The following is a 17,711-nucleotide window of genomic DNA, read 5'->3' on the forward strand; positions in this document are numbered from 1 at the left end:
AAGGTTCTAAGTTTTTCCCTATATAAGTCTATATGAACCATATGACCCCTGGGGCGGGGCCATATTTGACCCTAGAGGGATAATTTGAACAAACTTGGTAGAGAACCACTAAATGATGCTACATTACAAAATATCAAAGCCACAGTCTTTGTGGTTTGGACAAGAAGATTTTCAAAGATTTTCCCTATATAAGTCTATGTAAACCATGTGACCCCCAGGGCAGAGCCATATTTGACCCTAGGGGAATAATTTGAACAATCTTAGTAGAGGACCACTAGATTATGTCATATACAAAATATCAAAGCCCTAGGCCCTGTGGTTTTGGACGTGAGGTTTTTTAAATTTTTTCCTATATAAGTTTATATAAACCATGTGACCCCCGGGGTGGTGCCATATTTGACCCCAGGGAAATAATCTGAATAATCTTGGTAGAGGACCACTAGATTTTGCTACATACCAAATATCAAAGCCCTAGGCCCTATGGTTTTGGACAAGAAGATCAGAAACCGTTTTAACTGTTCCTGGCCAATGTGACCTTGACCTTTGACCTAATGACCTCTAAATCAATAGGGGTCATCTGCTGGTCATGGCCAACCTAACTATCAATTTTCCTGACACTAGGCCAAAGCATTCTAGAGTTATTGCCTGGAAACCATATTACTGTTCCTGGTCACTGTGACCTTGACCTTTGACATACTGACCTCAAAAACAATAGGGGTCATCTGCTGGTCATGACCAACCTCCCTATCAACTTTCGTGACCCTAGGCCTAAGCGTTCTTGAGTTATCATCCGGAAACCGTTTTACTGTTCAGGGTCACTGTGACCTTGACCTTTAACATACTGACCTCAAAATCAATAGGGGTCATCTGCTGGTCATTACCAACCTCCCTAACAACTTTTATGATCCTAGGCCCAAGTGTTCTTGAGTTATCATCCGGAAACCGTTTTACTATTCAGGGTCACTGTGACCTTGACCTTTGACATACAGACCTCAAAATCAATAGGGGTCATCTGCTGGCGATGACCAACCTCCCTATCAACTTTCATGATCCTAGGCTCAAGCGTTCTTGAGTTATCATCCGGAAACGGACTGGTCTACATTCCGACCGACCGACCGACCTACCGACCGACATCTGCAAAACAATATACCCCTCCTTCTTTGAAGGGGGGCATAAAAATCACCAACTTTTAAACGTCTAGGGAAGCAAGAAGACATTAAAATAATTTCAAAATAAAAACATATATAAAAAGTTTATTGTCTGTAGAATACTTCAATAGGATAATAAATATTTTCAATATATGAATAAAGTGGCTACAGGGAAAAGAATAAGATACGTATCACAGGTTTTTGCTTATTTTATTCAGTAACTATATGCCGTAAACAGAGACTGATAGTGATGTTTTTTAATCGCCAAGGGAAGCATTAATTCTTCATTTTAGATAAATAATTTTTATATCTTTGTAAAGAGAAAAGAATGACGAACACTTCAATAGGATGATAAATATTGTGTGTTCATTCTAATTAAAACAATATTTGTTCAAACTTTTTTTCCTTCTTTGTTTCTATTGGAAAATATCAGCCAGATAAAAATCGATATCGCACTGCCAGGTGATTTCAAGGGGGATAATTTTACCGATAAGACGACAAATTTTACCTAATTGTTGATCATGATTTCATCAAGTTTGTGAAATAACTCGCTAAATTACTATAAATCCAAAAAAAGCAAAACTGTTTCTATGTTGCTATGGTAACGCATATGAAATGAAAGTTTTGGATTTTAGTTTTAGAAATTTTCTTGATATGAAATAAAACGAAACAGACATAACAGTTAGAGAATAAGCCTATGTAGATGTATAAAAATTAAAAAAAAAAATCTTATTTCTTAAAAGAGTTTTCGGTTGTCATTACATGAAAGAGTTATCCCCCTTGTTTTTGTACGATCTTAGAACACAAAATAAAAATTTGTTTCAAGAAGTTGAATCACTGTGTATTGTGACGACATACAATTTATAGGGTTCAGCAATATTAAATAAAATGTATTGCAAAATAGTTTTCTATACCCCCATTCTAAATGATCAAATACCTTTTCAGCGTAAGTCTTAGATAGATGTAATATTCAATTATTTTTGGTTCATTAGCGACTTCTGGTCATTATATCTTGGTGGATTTTGAAAAATATAGTTAATTACCAACGGAATGGTGTTGTTTTACATGCATATTTAGTGGGGACCATTTTTGGTTCTTATCATATCCCGTCCTTTAAAATATTATTTTTACAAAATAAACACAATAAAATATGTTGTGTTTTTATTAATAGATTATGTGCAAGTAATGTATAAAAAAATCATGATTAAAACTCTGAATACATTGTACAGTCTAGTAACTAAGCTGGCAACATCCATATCATCAGTTCAAAAAGACTGTCATATCAAGTCCAACAGTAATTACTTTCATTCATTTCATTGTCTACAGAAGAAATCAAATATGTGTTGTTTTTTTTTGGCAGTACAATATAATGTAATTTTTATGATGATCAATCGACAGTACATGAAGGGTGATTTCCACTGGAATTATCTAATGTGGTGTCATAAAATGTTTGGAAACAGCGTTCCTTCTGTTTTGATTAACACTTTCCATTATATAAGGCCATCGTATACACAAATTGTTGTTTAGAGGAAATCCGCATAAATCACGTATGGCCTTCATGACCGTACAGATCTAAAAATATGAAGGTGTTTAATGGTTGTTATTTTTAGAATGAAGAAAGTCCCGCACACTAGCCACCTGCAAATAGTTTTCCTTGTAATTTTCCATGACGTAGCATTGTGCATTGATAGGAAAAATCCTGGATAATTTTGGCTACAAAATACTCTCGATAAATTTTTATAGTAAGTTAGTAACCACATGTTTTACGCCAATATTGAGTATGAAATCCCAAACTTTGCATTAGTAAACATCCAGAATTTGTTTCTTTACGAAAAGAATAAAAGTAAAGAGATTGGTTATGAGACACGTGGATATACACTTTTGTTCAAATGGCCGATAATCAATAGACATGGGTCAATTAAATATAATTATGATATGTTTAGCAAACCCTTTGAAAAATGAACAATTATCGCTAATTGACAGGCTCACGACGAGGTGCAAAAAACATTTTGCAAATTTCTAGGCTGTAAAAAATGCTTAGGGTCATTAAAATCAGCCATATAATCGTCATGGGACGCAAAAATTACAGTCATTAGTCGCGTCAGACAGGGAGTTGTTTAATTTAGTGACATTAAATAGTGATTTACATTGGCGGTCTGGAACAGGGTCATATACGACAGGAAGTCGTTTAATTCAGTGAGTCACTATGACAAGTTTGACTGTATATGGTTATTAGAATAAAAATTTCAAAAGTGATACTTTGATGTATTTAGTACATAATCCGAAAGAAAACATGATACAAACTGCACTAATGCAAAATCCACTGTCACTATAGCAATATCTGGGGACTTTGAGTGGGGCAAATTGCAAAACATGTCAAGTGTTTATGTGTCTTTAAAAAGAACATAAAGACATATTCTCGATGTCAAAAACTGCCCAAAATATACGTGCATCTTTCGCACTCTTTGGTCAATTCCTGCGTAACGTCATGGGCTGAAATCTGACATCATTTCCGTAAACAACGGAAATAGAGAACATTCGTCCTGCAGAAGCCGTCAATATGGCACTTGAACAGTGATGTTCCATAAAGTTTTGTGTATTAATGAGAAAAACAAAATCAGAGACGCTCTCCATGATCATGGACACTTACGGCAAAAATTCAATGAAGAAAACCAGCATATATGAGTGGTTCAACGTCTTCAAGAACGATCCTTTGCAAGATCTCAAGATCTGGACATCCATGTACGATGTCAGGAAAAGCAGATGAAGTTGTTGCAGAGTGACAGAAGGCTTACAATATGAGACATAGGTTTAACTAGAATGTGTCTGTAGGACACAGGGTGTGCCCCCGACTGGTACGTTTGTCACAAATAAGGGGCAATAATTCAAATGTTTGCAGTCTTAATGGGGTGTAGCCTCAACAAACATTTTATGAATAGGATTCATTATTCTAGGTCCTATACTTTTTGAGCTATGAGCATCACAAACAAAAAATCCACTATTTTGGCTATTCTAAGGGCCATAACTCTGTAATAAGAGCTAAGATTCTCAAAAAGAATGCCATGTGTGCAAGGTCACATCATGTTAAAGACTCCAGCAAGGTTTCCTGAATTTACATCTAATACTTTTTGAGCTAAGCACATAATTAGGTGAAAAAGTGCATTTTTTTACTATTTCATAACTTTAAAAATACGGGGTGGAGCCAGCCAAAAAATTAGAGGTGTGCAAATTTATGTCATGATAAAGACTTACGCAAGTTTTCAACCATTTATATTAAATTCTATTTGAGCTAGGTGCGTCACAAGGTGAAAATGTACATTTTTGACTATTTCAGGGACCATAACTCTAAAAATAGGAGGCGGACCCAAATGAAAAATAGGAGGTGCGCCAGTTCATATCATGATTAAGACTCATGCAAGGTTTCATGAATCTATATCAAATACTTTCTGAACTAGGCATGTAACAAGGTGAAAATGTGCATTTTTGACTATTTCAGGGGCCATAACTCTGAAAATAGGGGTGGGACCCAAATGAAAAATAGGAGGTGCCCAAGTTCATATCATGATTAAGACTCATGCAAGGTTTCATGAATCTATATCAAATACTTTTTGAGCTAGGCGTGTCACAAGGGGAAAATGTGCATTTTTGACTATTTCAGGGGCCATAACTCTGAAAATAGGGGGCGGAGCCAGATGAAAAATAAAAGGTGCGCAAGTTCATATCATGATTAAGACTCATGCAAGGTTTCATGAATCTATATCAAATACTTTTTGAGCTAGGCATGTCACAAGGTAAAAATGTGCATTTTTGACTATTTCAGGGACCATAACTCTGAAAATAGGGGGCGGAGCCAGACGAAAAATAGGAGGTGCGCAAGTTCATATCATGATAAAGACCCATGCAAGGTTTCATCAATTTGTATCAAATACTTTTCGAGCTAGACGCGTCACAAACTTCGGACGGACAAGACCAAATCTATATGCCCCCACCACTCATGGGGGGTTACTGTCTTTGAATTGTTCTAAAATGAATAAGTACCTACATAAAGAAACCAACAGATAGAAATTCATTACTGTAAAACCTGGTAAATAAACGTATATGCTTATAATAATTTTAGTGGCACTTTTATGTGCCTATTTTTGATATGTGCTTATACTTAAGCCAAAACTATGCGCTTATATTTGATATGAGCTTATAGACAACCCGTGTGTGCCTACTTTTGATATATTTGGAAAATTGACAGTGCTAACCTCGGTTGAGAAAACGAAAGTAAACAGGAAACAAAAATTATTTGCTCACTGTAAACAAAAGTTCTACTGTTCTGGTTCAATGTGACCTTGACCTTTGACCTAAAAATCATAAGGGGTCATCTGCTGGTCATGATCAACCTCCCTATTAAGTTCGGTGATCCTAGGCCCAAGTGTTCTCAAGTTATTGTCCGGAAGGGGTTTAACTGTTCCGGGTCAATGTGACCTTGGCCTTTGCCCTACTGACCTCAAAATCTATAGGAGTCATCTACTGGTCATGACCAATCTCCCTATCAAGTTCCGTGATCCTAGGCCCAAGCGTTCTCAAGTAATCATCTGGAAATGGTTTAACTGTTCCGGGTCAGTGTACTCTTGACTTTTGACCTACTGACCTCAAAATCAATAGGGATCACCTGCTGGTCATGATTAACCTCTCTATCAACTTTCTTGATCCTTGGCCCAAGCGTTCTTGAGTTATTGTCCGGAAACCGTTCAACTGTTCCTGGCCAATGTGACCTTGAACTTAGACTTAATGACCTCAAAATCAATAGGGGTCATCTGCTAGTCACGAACAACCTCCCTATCAATTTTCCTGATCCTAGGCCCAAGCATTCTTGAAATATCGTCCAGAAACTGTTTTACTGTTCCTGGTCACTGTGACCTTGACCTTTGACCTATTGACCTCAAAATCAATAGGGGTCATCTGCTGGTAATGGCCAACCTCCCTATCAATTTTCAAGATCCTATGCCCAGGCATTCTTGAGTTATCATCCGGAAACCGTTTTACTGTTCCGGGTCACTGTGACCTTGATCTTTGTCCTACTGACCTCAAAATCAACAGGGGTCATCTGCTGGTCATGACCAACCTTCCTATCAATTTTCATGATCCTAGGCCCAAGGGTTCTTGAGTTATCATACAGAAACCATTTAACTGTTCCAGGTCACTGTGACCTTGACCTTTGAAATACTGATCTCAAAATCAATAGGGGTCATCTGCTGGTGATGACCAACCTCCCTATTAACTTTCATGATCCTAGGCTCAAGCGTTCTTGAGTTATCATCTGGAAACGGATTGGTCTACATACAGACCGACCAACATCTGCAAAACAATATACCCCTCCTTCTTCGAAGGGGGGCATAAACATGGACATGGACATGCTCAGTGAACTACTTCCTTTTATTGCATACAATATTTATACATAACGAAAGCATAATGATCATACTGCAAATAATGTTCAATCTCTCGGACCATTCAATCACTGTTCAACACTAAGATTGTAGCGTTCAACTACCATATTCACATACTAGTACAAGTATATACATCTATTCTGCACCTGCATATTGTTTTCACAGATTTATACAAGAATGACAACACAAACAACTTTTCTGGTATTCAAACTTATATTATTTTCAATGGCCTACGGCACTTCATAAACAGTGAAACACCGCTCCCTCGAGCATCGATGACTCGATCACCCGGGCTCGCTCGAGCAATTCATGTGGTCCCGGCCGATTTCCTTCTATTTTCTATGTGAAATTATCATGGCTGAGTCGAGCATCGATAAGTCGATCGCTCAAGCATGTCACCTGGTCCCTGTGTATTAATTTACTCTTTGTTGCTTCTGGCTAACTCGAGCAGAGGTGTTTTACAGCTTTGACAATCAGAATGTTATTGGTTAATTTAAAATTTTCGCACGCTGTGAGAATTGCATGGTCTATTCCCCGACTATCCTAAATGTTTGTTTGTCGGTATATTTGATATGATAATGAAATTAGTTATTGATGAAAGGTTGAAGAAAAGTTTTATTGATCAAATATTTATCAATTACTGTTTGTTTTAGATTAAAGCAAGTAAGTTATTACTTATTACATCATAGATAACGTTTGTAATACATTTTTTTGTCACGAGTTTATTATAACGCATCACCGGTTCCTCTGCAAATGGTGCCGCTGACAATTGGTAAAATAAAACTTCAATTTTCTTATGTTGGTCAATGTTTGGGTCGCTCGAAACCATGGATAACTCGAGCATTTTGCTCATCCCCTTGCGACCTCGAGCGAGCGGTGTTTCACTGTACAAGCATATCAAATCAGTGACCCATGAAATTGTCGCACTTTAAAGGTCATATAAAGTCGCTCACCAGTGTAACACACCATAACACCGTAAACATGTTTTACCTAGTGATTTCATGAAGACAAATATTCTGACCTATTTTCATTAAGATTGGACCAAAAAACGTGGCCTCTTGAGTGTGAACAAGCATTTTCTTTGATTTGACCTAATTTTTGACCTCACGTGACACAGACTTGAAATTGTCCGAGACTTCATGATAACAAACATTCTGACCTAAATATATGAAGACAGAATCAAAAATGTGCCCCCTAGGGTGTAAACAAGCTTTTTCTATGATTTGACCTGGTGACCTAGTTTTTGACCCACATGACCCAGACAAAAATTCATTCATATTTCATGCAGACAAACATTCTGACAAAGTGAACAAGAGTGTACAAGGTTTTCCTTTGATTTAGGTTTTCCTTTGATTTGACTGGGTGACCTAGTTTTTGACCCCATATGACCCAGTTTCAAATCTGGCCTAGAAATCATCAAGAAATTCTGACCAAGTTTCATGAAGACAGGGTCATAAATGTGGCCTCTAGGTTGTTAACAAGCTTTTCCTTTGATTTGGCCTGGTGACCTAGTTTTTGACCAGACATGACCCAGTTTGGATCCAGGCCTAGAGGCCTAGAGATCATCAAGATAATCATTCTGTGCAAGTTTGCATCAAATCAAAGCATAAATGTAACCTCTACATGACTGAGTGCCAAAATAGAAAATTCTGCTAGAACCCATGATGAAGTCTAACCGGTTTTCAAAAGGAACCAAGATCTTATTGTGACTTAAGTTGTGTGTAAGTGTGGTTAAAATCAAATATAAAATGTCACTTCTATCGTATTCACAAGGTAAAAATTACCAAACTTTGGCTCTTTTCGGGGTCAATCAGGGGCCGTAACTCTGGAATCTATAACTGGATCTGACAGAATCATCATGGAATCCAAGATTTATTGTTGTTGAAGATATTTTGCAAGTTTGTATCAAATCAAACCATAAATGAAGTCTCTATATTGCTGCAAAAGCCAAAATAGCAAATTTTGGGCCTTTAAGGAACCACAACTCTGCAACCCATGATGAGATCTGGCCAGTTTTCGAAAGGAACTGAGATATAATGCCAATACAAATTGTGTGCAAGTCTGATTAAAGTTGATTGCAAAATGTGGTCTCTATCATGTTCACAAGCCAAAAATAGCAAATTTTGGCCCTTTAAGGGGCCATAACTCTGCAACCCATGATGGGATCTGGCCAGTTTTTGAAAGGAACCGAGATATTATGCCCATACAAGTTGTGTGCAAGTTTGATTAAAATCAAATACAAAATGTGGTCTCTATCGTGTCCACAAGGAAATTGTTGACGGATGGACGACAGACGGATGGACCAAGGGTGATCACAAAAGCTCAGCCTGTCACTATGTGACAGGTGAGCTAAAAACCACTGACCGTGTGCACTTTTCATAGTTATTTTAGTAACCCTGTCGCAGATACATGTATTCAGCTTGAATACACTTGCTGCAGGCAAGTTTACATGTGGCTCGGCTCGCTGACTGTGGTCAGTTTTTTGCTGTGGCGTTGCTGAACTGTTTTACACATTTTGGTTTTATCTAGAGCTTTGCAAGCAGTTTATTCGTGTTATTTTTTCTCTTTTGCTCTAGAGCCTTACTTTTACTTTCGGAGAGCCACTCTGTCTACTCTTGTGGTTTTTTTTACTAGTCTTTGACGATGTCAAGGTGAAATAAGAGAAGAGAGAGGCGAGAAGAAGTCTCGTGCAAGGACGAACACATAGACGATGTCTTGTAAGTCTCCAGCCATCAAAGTGATGACGATTTTTCAGGGTTCTCTCCCATTTCTGAACATAATTCAGACCATAATTCGAAAGAACAAGGTGAGATTTCTAGAAATCCCCCGCGGAGGGCCCCTTTACAATCTGTTGTTGGTTTGCATAGAGTTAACGATAATAACCGAGAACGCGATGTCCCGGATGAGAACAACAACAATGGCGGCACCCATGAACACATGATAAATCTAAATGATTTATTGCAAGAAAATATTTCTAATTTTTAAGAGGTAATGGGATTAAATACAAGTAAGAATTCTATCATATCTGAGAATGTTTTAACCTTGTGGTGGGAGACATAATAAAGAGTGTGGTGGGAGACATAATAAAGAGCTAGCCTTACATTACTTACAATAGCTTGTACCCAGTGTACACATCCAGTTCCAACCCAGACAAGATCACCTGGTTTCTGTATGAAGCGGTAAACTGGAACATCTTCCTCATACAAATCTTCAAGAACCGGCCACCAAGATCCAGATAAATAGTCTACTCCATTCCTATACAATAAGCAAACAAACGATAACAATGTGATATTCTATTTTATAATGTAAACTGGGCTTATGGATTTATGGTGTGATTCAGATTTCAAATCAGGTGTAAATATTAAGCAGATTTATGCAAACATATTTAAAGGGAGCACCAATGTAGCCCCAAGTCTCTCACCTAAAACTGCCACTTTGGCCTTTAATAGATCACACACTTTAACCGGTTCCGAGCAAAACAGTTCGTGGCGGACAAAACAGTTCACCGATATTGTTGCCGGTATCTGCATTGGGGTAAATATTCTCCATCCAAGGATCGGTTGGTGCAAAATATGTTAAAGATTTTTATTTCTGTAAAAAGTAGCATGAAAGAAGAACATGTCATGTGCTTTCCGTAGGGCTGTCATTGATTGGGTCTTAGGCGTATCGACGATACCGATATATCAGAAGACAAATATCGACGATACATCGATATATTGATTATTAAGTTAGATTAACGGCATATTTGTTCATATGCATACTATATACCTTCCTGTAAATGCTATTTTAAGTTTTATTGCCTACTTTCCATATTTCTGTCTGATAGTGTTGTATTTGTATTTATGAAATAAAAGAAATACATAAAAATTAATAACATCTTTCATTTTTATTTTGCCTTCACTCCTTTTTTGCATTCATCCAAATTTACAACTCTGTGAACTTAAGTTGTTTTTTAGGGTCTGAGTGTTAATTTGGGTAGTTTTTTCTCCCTGTAAAATATCGATTTTTGAAAATGGGAATCGATAATCGATCGACAAAAAAAAATCGTTGATACATCGATATCGTTTCTATCGATGACAGCCCTAGCTTCCCGTTTAAAAGTAACCTATATTTAGTAAGTTAGGACGAGTCAAAAGTGTGATTTTGTTGAAAAAATGCAAAAACGAAAGTTTATCGCGGTATATTTAATTCACTTTTCAACTTAGGTCTATTGTATTAATGTCAACCTTTAAAATAATGTTTGCCCTGAATATTGTTCAACTTTTAAGCGACAAAACGCAATATTCAACGAGTTATAGACATTCAAACAATTTACATGGTCGAAAAAAAGTGTGGCGGCATTGCACAGCTCAAAGTTATTTGTGTGGCGAGCAAGAGCAGTCCTGTGTCTTTTTTATTTTACTTAAATGAATGGTCTAAATAGTGATATCAAGCTTGTTACTCATTCAGTGTCCGACAAACTTATAATCTTGCTGGTAGCCCACTGGGCTACCAGAATTTTTTACTAGTAGCCCAGCATTTTTTTGTAGTTGCCTAGCAATTTTAATTCTGAAAGTATGAACTTGCTCTATCCGAACTTGACTTACTGAGATGTGAGAATCAAAGAGGTCTATAACAATGTTTGGTAAATAAATTTAAAAACATCAAAATAAACCTGTGTGTTTGTTTCTGTTCTGCAGACACATTCATATCGTATTAGTCTATATATATATAGTTGAATGACCATAAATGTTTATTTCGATATATATTGTCCAAATACTGTTACAGACCCCTTTTGTTAAGAATGATGGAAAACAGAAAAAAAGGTCAGTATTTCATTCTCTTTATTCATAGAAATATTGACTAGTACAAATTGACTAGGCTACAAAGGCGGTCAGAGTATCGAAGCTGGCACTATTGACAGGTTTACAGTATTCATACCAGGTAAATGCAATGTACAACATCCCTCAAGTCTCAAGAAAAGTAGCCTTGTTTCTATTTATCCTGCAGCTATAAGCTAATGTAAATGGCCTCTTAGCTGACATTTCTATTAGGTAAAATATGATTGAATTCAAGTAGCTGTGTCCAACTTTTAAAGAATATAGAAATACTGCTACCTTGAACAAAAAGATACCAATTGTAAGCACAGGGTCACATATACATACTAACCTTTCACTCAGGTAATGAATACCTCCAGTGCAGTCACAAACAGGTATACCAACCTTTCACTCATGTAATGAATACCTCCAGTGCAGTCAACCAACCTTTCACTCATGTAATGAATACCTCCAGTACAGTCACAAACATGTATACCAACCTTTCAGACATGTAATGAATACCTCCAGTGCAGTCACAAACATGTATACCAACCTTTCACTCATGTAATGAATATCTCCAGTGCAGTCACAAACATGTATACCAACCTTTCACTCATGTAATGAATACCTCCAGTGCAGTCACAAACAGGTATACCAACCTTTCACTCATGTAATGAATACCTCCAGTGCAGTCACAAACAGGTATACCAACCTTCCACTCATGTAATGAATATCTCCAGTGCAGTCACAAACATGTATACCAACCTTTCACTCATGTAATGAATACCTCCAGTGCAGTCACAAACAGGTATACCAACCTTTCAGACATGTAATGAATACCTCCAGTGCAGTCACAAACAGGTATACTAACCTTTCACTCATGTAATGAATACCTCTAGTGCAGTCACAAACATGTATACCAATCTTTCAGACATGTAATGCAGTCACAAACAGGTATACTATCCTTTCAGACATGTAATGAATACCTCTAGTGCAGTCACAAACATGTATACCAACCTTTCACACATGTTATGAATTACTCTCAAATATTGTCACAAACATGTATACCAACCTTTCAGACATGTTATAAATTACTCTCAAATATTGTCACAAACATGTATACCAACCTTTCACACATGTTATGAATTACTCCCCAATACTGTTCAGGTACACCAAACCACTCTGTATCTCCAGGTCCAATGTTAATGTTCACTGAACAAAAACTGTTGTTTTCTTGGTGACCTGAAATTGACCACAATTCAAAACATTACCATTGGTAAACACAGCTTAGGCCTAAAAAAAAAATTCTTTGTTCCCAGTAACATGCTCAAAAAAATTAGAGCATCAGTAAGTTGATTTTTAACACCACTGAGCATGTTTAAAGCATAAAAGGTGCAGTTTTGCAATTTTTTGTTAAAAAGTTGAAAAAAATATTCATATAAGGCCATAAAAAACATTTAGGGTCGGGCCAAAAATTTAGGGTAGGTCGGGATACCGGAAACAAACAATTTTTTTTTACGCCTTATAAACCATTTTATATCTATGTATAATGATACAACTTTCCCTCCATTAGGACAGAGTATTCAGAACAAGAGGCCCAAATGGGCCTAATTTGCTTACCTGAGGAGGACTGCATCCTTAGACCTTGCTTCTGATCAAGTATGATGAACATCTATTAAGCAGTTCATTAAAAGGTATTTAAAGAGTTCTCTATTTTTATACTGTAGCAGCCCCTTTTCAGCCAAGCAGAACCATTTTGAACAATGTGAGAAAGTTCCATACAAGGATGCTAAAAACCAAGTTTGGTAATTATCTATTAAACAGTTCATGAGCAGAAGTTGTTTTAGAGTCTTTCTATTTCTTGCTCTGGAGACCCCTAAAATAAGTCAAAACCATTTGAACACATCGGAGACTTGACCTTACAAGGATGCTTCACACCAAGTTTGACAATTATCCTTTGAGTGGTTCATGAGTTGTTCACAAGTTTTTCTATTTTTAAGTACCATTAGAAAACAACAGGGCCAAGACGGCCCTAGGTGGCTCAACCTGAGAAACACACCAAAACAGTGTAAACATGTTTGACCTAGTGATTTCATGGAGACAAATATACTGACCAATTTCCTCTTGAGTGTAAACAAGCATTTTCTTTGATTTGACCTAGTGGCCTAGTTTTTGACCCCAAATGACCCACATTTGTGCTTGACCAAGATTCTATAAAAACAAATATTCTGACAAAGTTTCAGGAAGATTGGAGCAAAAAAGTGGCCTCTAGAGTGTATACAAGCTTTTCATATGATCTGACCTAGTGACCTAGGTTTTTACCCTACGTGGCCCAGATTCGAAATCATCCAAGACTTTATGTTTGTTTTGGGTTTAACGCCGTTTTTCAACAGTATTTCAGTCATGTAACGGCGGGCAGTTAACCTAACCAGTGTTCCTGGATTCTGTACCAGTACAAACCTGTTCTCCGCAAGTAACTGCTAACTTCCCCACATGAATTATCAGAGGTGGAGGACTAATGATTTCAGACACAATGTCGTTTATCAAATAGTCACGGAGAACATACGCCCCGCCCGAGGATCGAACTCGCGACCCAGAGGTCCGTAGACCAACGCTCTTACCTACTGAGCCAAGACTTTATGATAAAAAACATTCTGACCAAGTTTTAAGACAAGAGGGCCAAAATGGCCCTATATCGCTCACCTCTTATCATTGCACTTAAGGACAAGAAGGTCAAAAAATCATAATCAAGATCAATCAAAAGAATTATGAGAAAATATAGTTGAAATTTTCTTAAAGTTACTTCAAATAAAATTATTTTCAAATCAGGCCAGTAGTTTCATGCCTGAAGGATTACATCAGAGGAGGTTAGGAGCAAAATTTTGAATGATGAAGCCCAAAGGACAGGAACAACAAAGGGAAGAAATTAAAAATAAATCTAAGTCCTCAGAAAAAAATCTAAGTCCAAAGGGCAGGAACAACAAAGGGAAGAATTTAACCAAAATTAAAAAAAATTCTTACAAGGTACAGATATGTCAAAATACATCTAAAAATTGGAGGTACCATCCATGTTGTACCGCAGAAAAGTGATCTTGGTTTTTCCCTACGGCCAATAATAAAAAAGTTTCTTAAATAAGCTATTTATAGCAACATAAAAGGGAAGTAATTAAAAAAATTATTGTAAGTGAACAAAAGGATCTGCCAAATAAAAACAAAAGCACTGCAATCGACGCAAATGCAGAGCAATATACACACAAAACAAAGTCATATGACCTTTGACCCCTAAGTGTGACCTTGACCTTGAAGTGAGCCATCCGAAACATGCGCTCTGCACATTGTTTCGATGAGGTGAACATTTGTGTCAAGTTTCTTTGCAATCCTTCAAGGGGTTCAAGAGTTACAGAGCGGAAGAGAAATTGCTAACCAACAGACATACAGACAGACGGACACCGAGGCGATAACATAATATGTCCCTTCGGGCGAATAAAAAGGAATCGAGATCTTATGGTGATACAAGTTGTGTGCAAGTTTGGTTAAAATCAAATCATAAATGAAGCTGCTATTGTGCAGACAAGGTCAAAATAGCTAATTTTGGCCCTTTCAGGGGCCATAACTCTAGAACCCATTAAGGGATCTGGTTGGTTCAACAAAGGAACCAAAATCTTATGGTGACACAAGTTTTGTGCAAGTTTGGTTAAATACAAATCATAAATGAAGCTGCTATTGTGCAGACAAGGTCAAAATAGCTAATTCTGGCCCTTTCAGGGGCCATAACTCTGGACCCCGCAATGGAATCTGGCCAGTTCAAGAAAGGAACTAAGGTCTTATGGTGATACAAGTTGTATGCAAGTTTGGTAAAAATCAAATCATAAATAAAACTGCTATTGTGCAGACAAGGTCGAAATAGCTCATTTTGGCTCTTCAGGGGCCATAACTCTGGAACCCATAATGGGATCTGGCCAGTTTAAAAAAGGAACCAAAATCTTATGGTGATACAAGTTGTGTGCAAGTTTGGTTAAAATAAAATCATAAATGAAACCACTATCGTGCAGACAAGAAATTGTTGACGCACAAAAATAGCAAATTCTGGCCCTTTAAGGGGCAATAACTCTAGAACCCATGATGGGATCTGGCCAGTTTTTGAGAGGAACTGAGATATCATAACAACACAAGTTTTGTACAAGTTTGATCAAAATTGCTTGCAAAATGTTGTCTCTATCTTGTTCACAAGAAATTGTAGACGGACGGACGGACGACGGACAAAGGGCGATCACAAAAGCTCACCCTGTCACTATGTGACAGGTGAGCTAAAAAACTGGGACCCGTAGGGTGTAAACAAGTTTATTCTTTGATTTGACCTGGTGGCCTAGTTTTTGACCCCACGTGACCAAGATAAAAATTTGTCCGAGATTTCATGCAGACAAACATTCTGACAAAGTTTCATGCACTTCAAATGAACAAGAGGGCCATCATGGCCCTATATCGCTCACCTGAGTACCATTGCTCTTAATGATAAGATCAAGTTTTGACATAGATCACATAGGCATACACACTAAATATCATCAGGATAAATATTTTATTGTAACAGTCCCTTTTGACCTATGGGAGGTAAAGTCCATCATTCTGATGGCATAAATGAAATTTCAGATCAGTATCTTCATTAGTTACGGAGATATACCCATTTTAATTTGAAATAAAGGGAGGTAATTTACCATAAAATCAGTCCATAGTTATCTACCCTGATTGTCTCAGTCCAACTAATGATAATAATGAAATTTCAAACGAGTCCTATAAATACTTACTGATATAAATCCATTTTGATTAAAATCAGGGGAAGTAATCAGATATAAAATAACTCTAGAACCTATGACTGAATCTGACAGATTCATCACAGAACCCAAGATTTATTGTTGTTGAAGATATTTTGCAAGTTTGTATCTAATCAAACCATAAATGAAGACCCTATACGGCTGCAAAAGCCAAAATAGCTAATTTTGGACCTTTAAGGGGCCATAACTCTGGAACCAATGATGGGATCCGGCCAGTTTTCGAAAAGAACTGAGATATTATGCCAATACAAGTTGTGTGCAAGTTTGATTAAAGTTGATTGCAAATGCTGTCTCTATCGTGTTCACAAGCCAAAAATAGCAAATTTTGGCCAACTCTTGAACCCATGATGGGATCTGGCCAGTTTTCAAAAGGAACCAAGATATTACGCCAATACAAGTTGTGTGCAAGTTTTGTTAAAGTTGATTGCAAAATGTGGTCTCTATCATGTTCACAAGCCATAAATGGCAAATTCTGGCCCTTTAAGGGGCCATAACTCTGCAACCCATGATGGGATCTGGCCAGTTTTCGAAAGGAACTGAGATATTATGCCAGTACAACTTGTGTGCAAGTTTGATTAAGGTTGATTGCAAAATGTGGTCTCTATCGTGTTTACAAGCCAAAAATAGTAAATTTTGGCCCTTTCAGGGGCCATAACTCTGGAACCCATGATGGGATCTGGCCAGTTTTCGAAAGGAACCGGGATATTATGCCAGTACAAGTTGTGTGCAAGTTTGGTTAAAATTGATTGCAAACTGTGGTCTCTATCGTGTTCACAAGAAATTGTGAACGGACGACGGATGGACAACAGACGGACGGACGAAGGGCGATCACAAAAGCTCACCACAGGTGAGCTAACAAGAGCACCGCCTTGTGGGTGCTGACGCTCATCTGATTTTTTTTGTATAATAGAAATATTGTCCTACCCATGATTTTCTAAGTCTAAAAAGGGCCATCACTCTTGCAAAAAGCAGGATAGAGTTATGTTTCTTGATGTACAGTGTCCACTTAAGATGGTGAAAAACTGTTGCAAGTTTTAAAGCAATAGCTTTGATAGTTTATGAGAAAAGTTGACTTAAACATAAAACTTAACCAAGAAATCTGATATTTTCTAAGTCCAAAAGGGGCCATAAATCTTGCAAAAAGCAGGATGGAGTTATGTTTCTTGCTGTACAGGGTCAGCTTATGATGGTGAACAAGTGTTGCAAGTTTTAAAGGAATAGCTTTGATAGTTTAGGATAAAAGCTGACCTAAACATAAAACTTAACCAAGAAAACTGATTTTCTAAGTCCAAAAGGGGCAATAATTCTTGCAAAAAGCAAAATGGAGTTATGTTTCTTGATGTACAGGGTCTGCTTATGATGGTGAACAAGTATTCCAAGTTTCAAAGCAAAAGCTTTGATAGTTTAGGAGAAAAGTTGACCTAAACATAAAACTTAACCAAGAAATCTGATATTTTCAAAGTACAAAAGGGCCATAAATCTTGCAAAAAGGAAGATGGAGTT

At 37.2% G+C, this 17,711-nt stretch overlaps 1 protein-coding gene across 1 annotated transcript in view; it reads right to left on the reverse strand.

The window, feature by feature from the left end:
* LOC123554817 (histone demethylase UTY-like) overlaps nucleotides 1-17,711 on the reverse strand; it is a 473,287-nt gene that overhangs the window by 63,229 nt on the left and 392,347 nt on the right. Inside the window, exons 23-24 of the mRNA XM_045345168.2 lie at nucleotides 12,507-12,621; nucleotides 9,694-9,838 (exon numbers count right to left, since the gene is read on the reverse strand). Of these exons, the coding sequence (XP_045201103.2) occupies nucleotides 9,694-9,838; nucleotides 12,507-12,621 (260 nt within the window). The remainder of the gene's footprint in view (nucleotides 1-9,693; nucleotides 9,839-12,506; nucleotides 12,622-17,711) is intronic.

Source organism: Mercenaria mercenaria, chromosome 7 (assembly GCF_021730395.1).
Source record: "Mercenaria mercenaria strain notata chromosome 7, MADL_Memer_1, whole genome shotgun sequence".
NCBI lineage: Eukaryota > Metazoa > Mollusca > Bivalvia > Venerida > Veneridae > Mercenaria > Mercenaria mercenaria.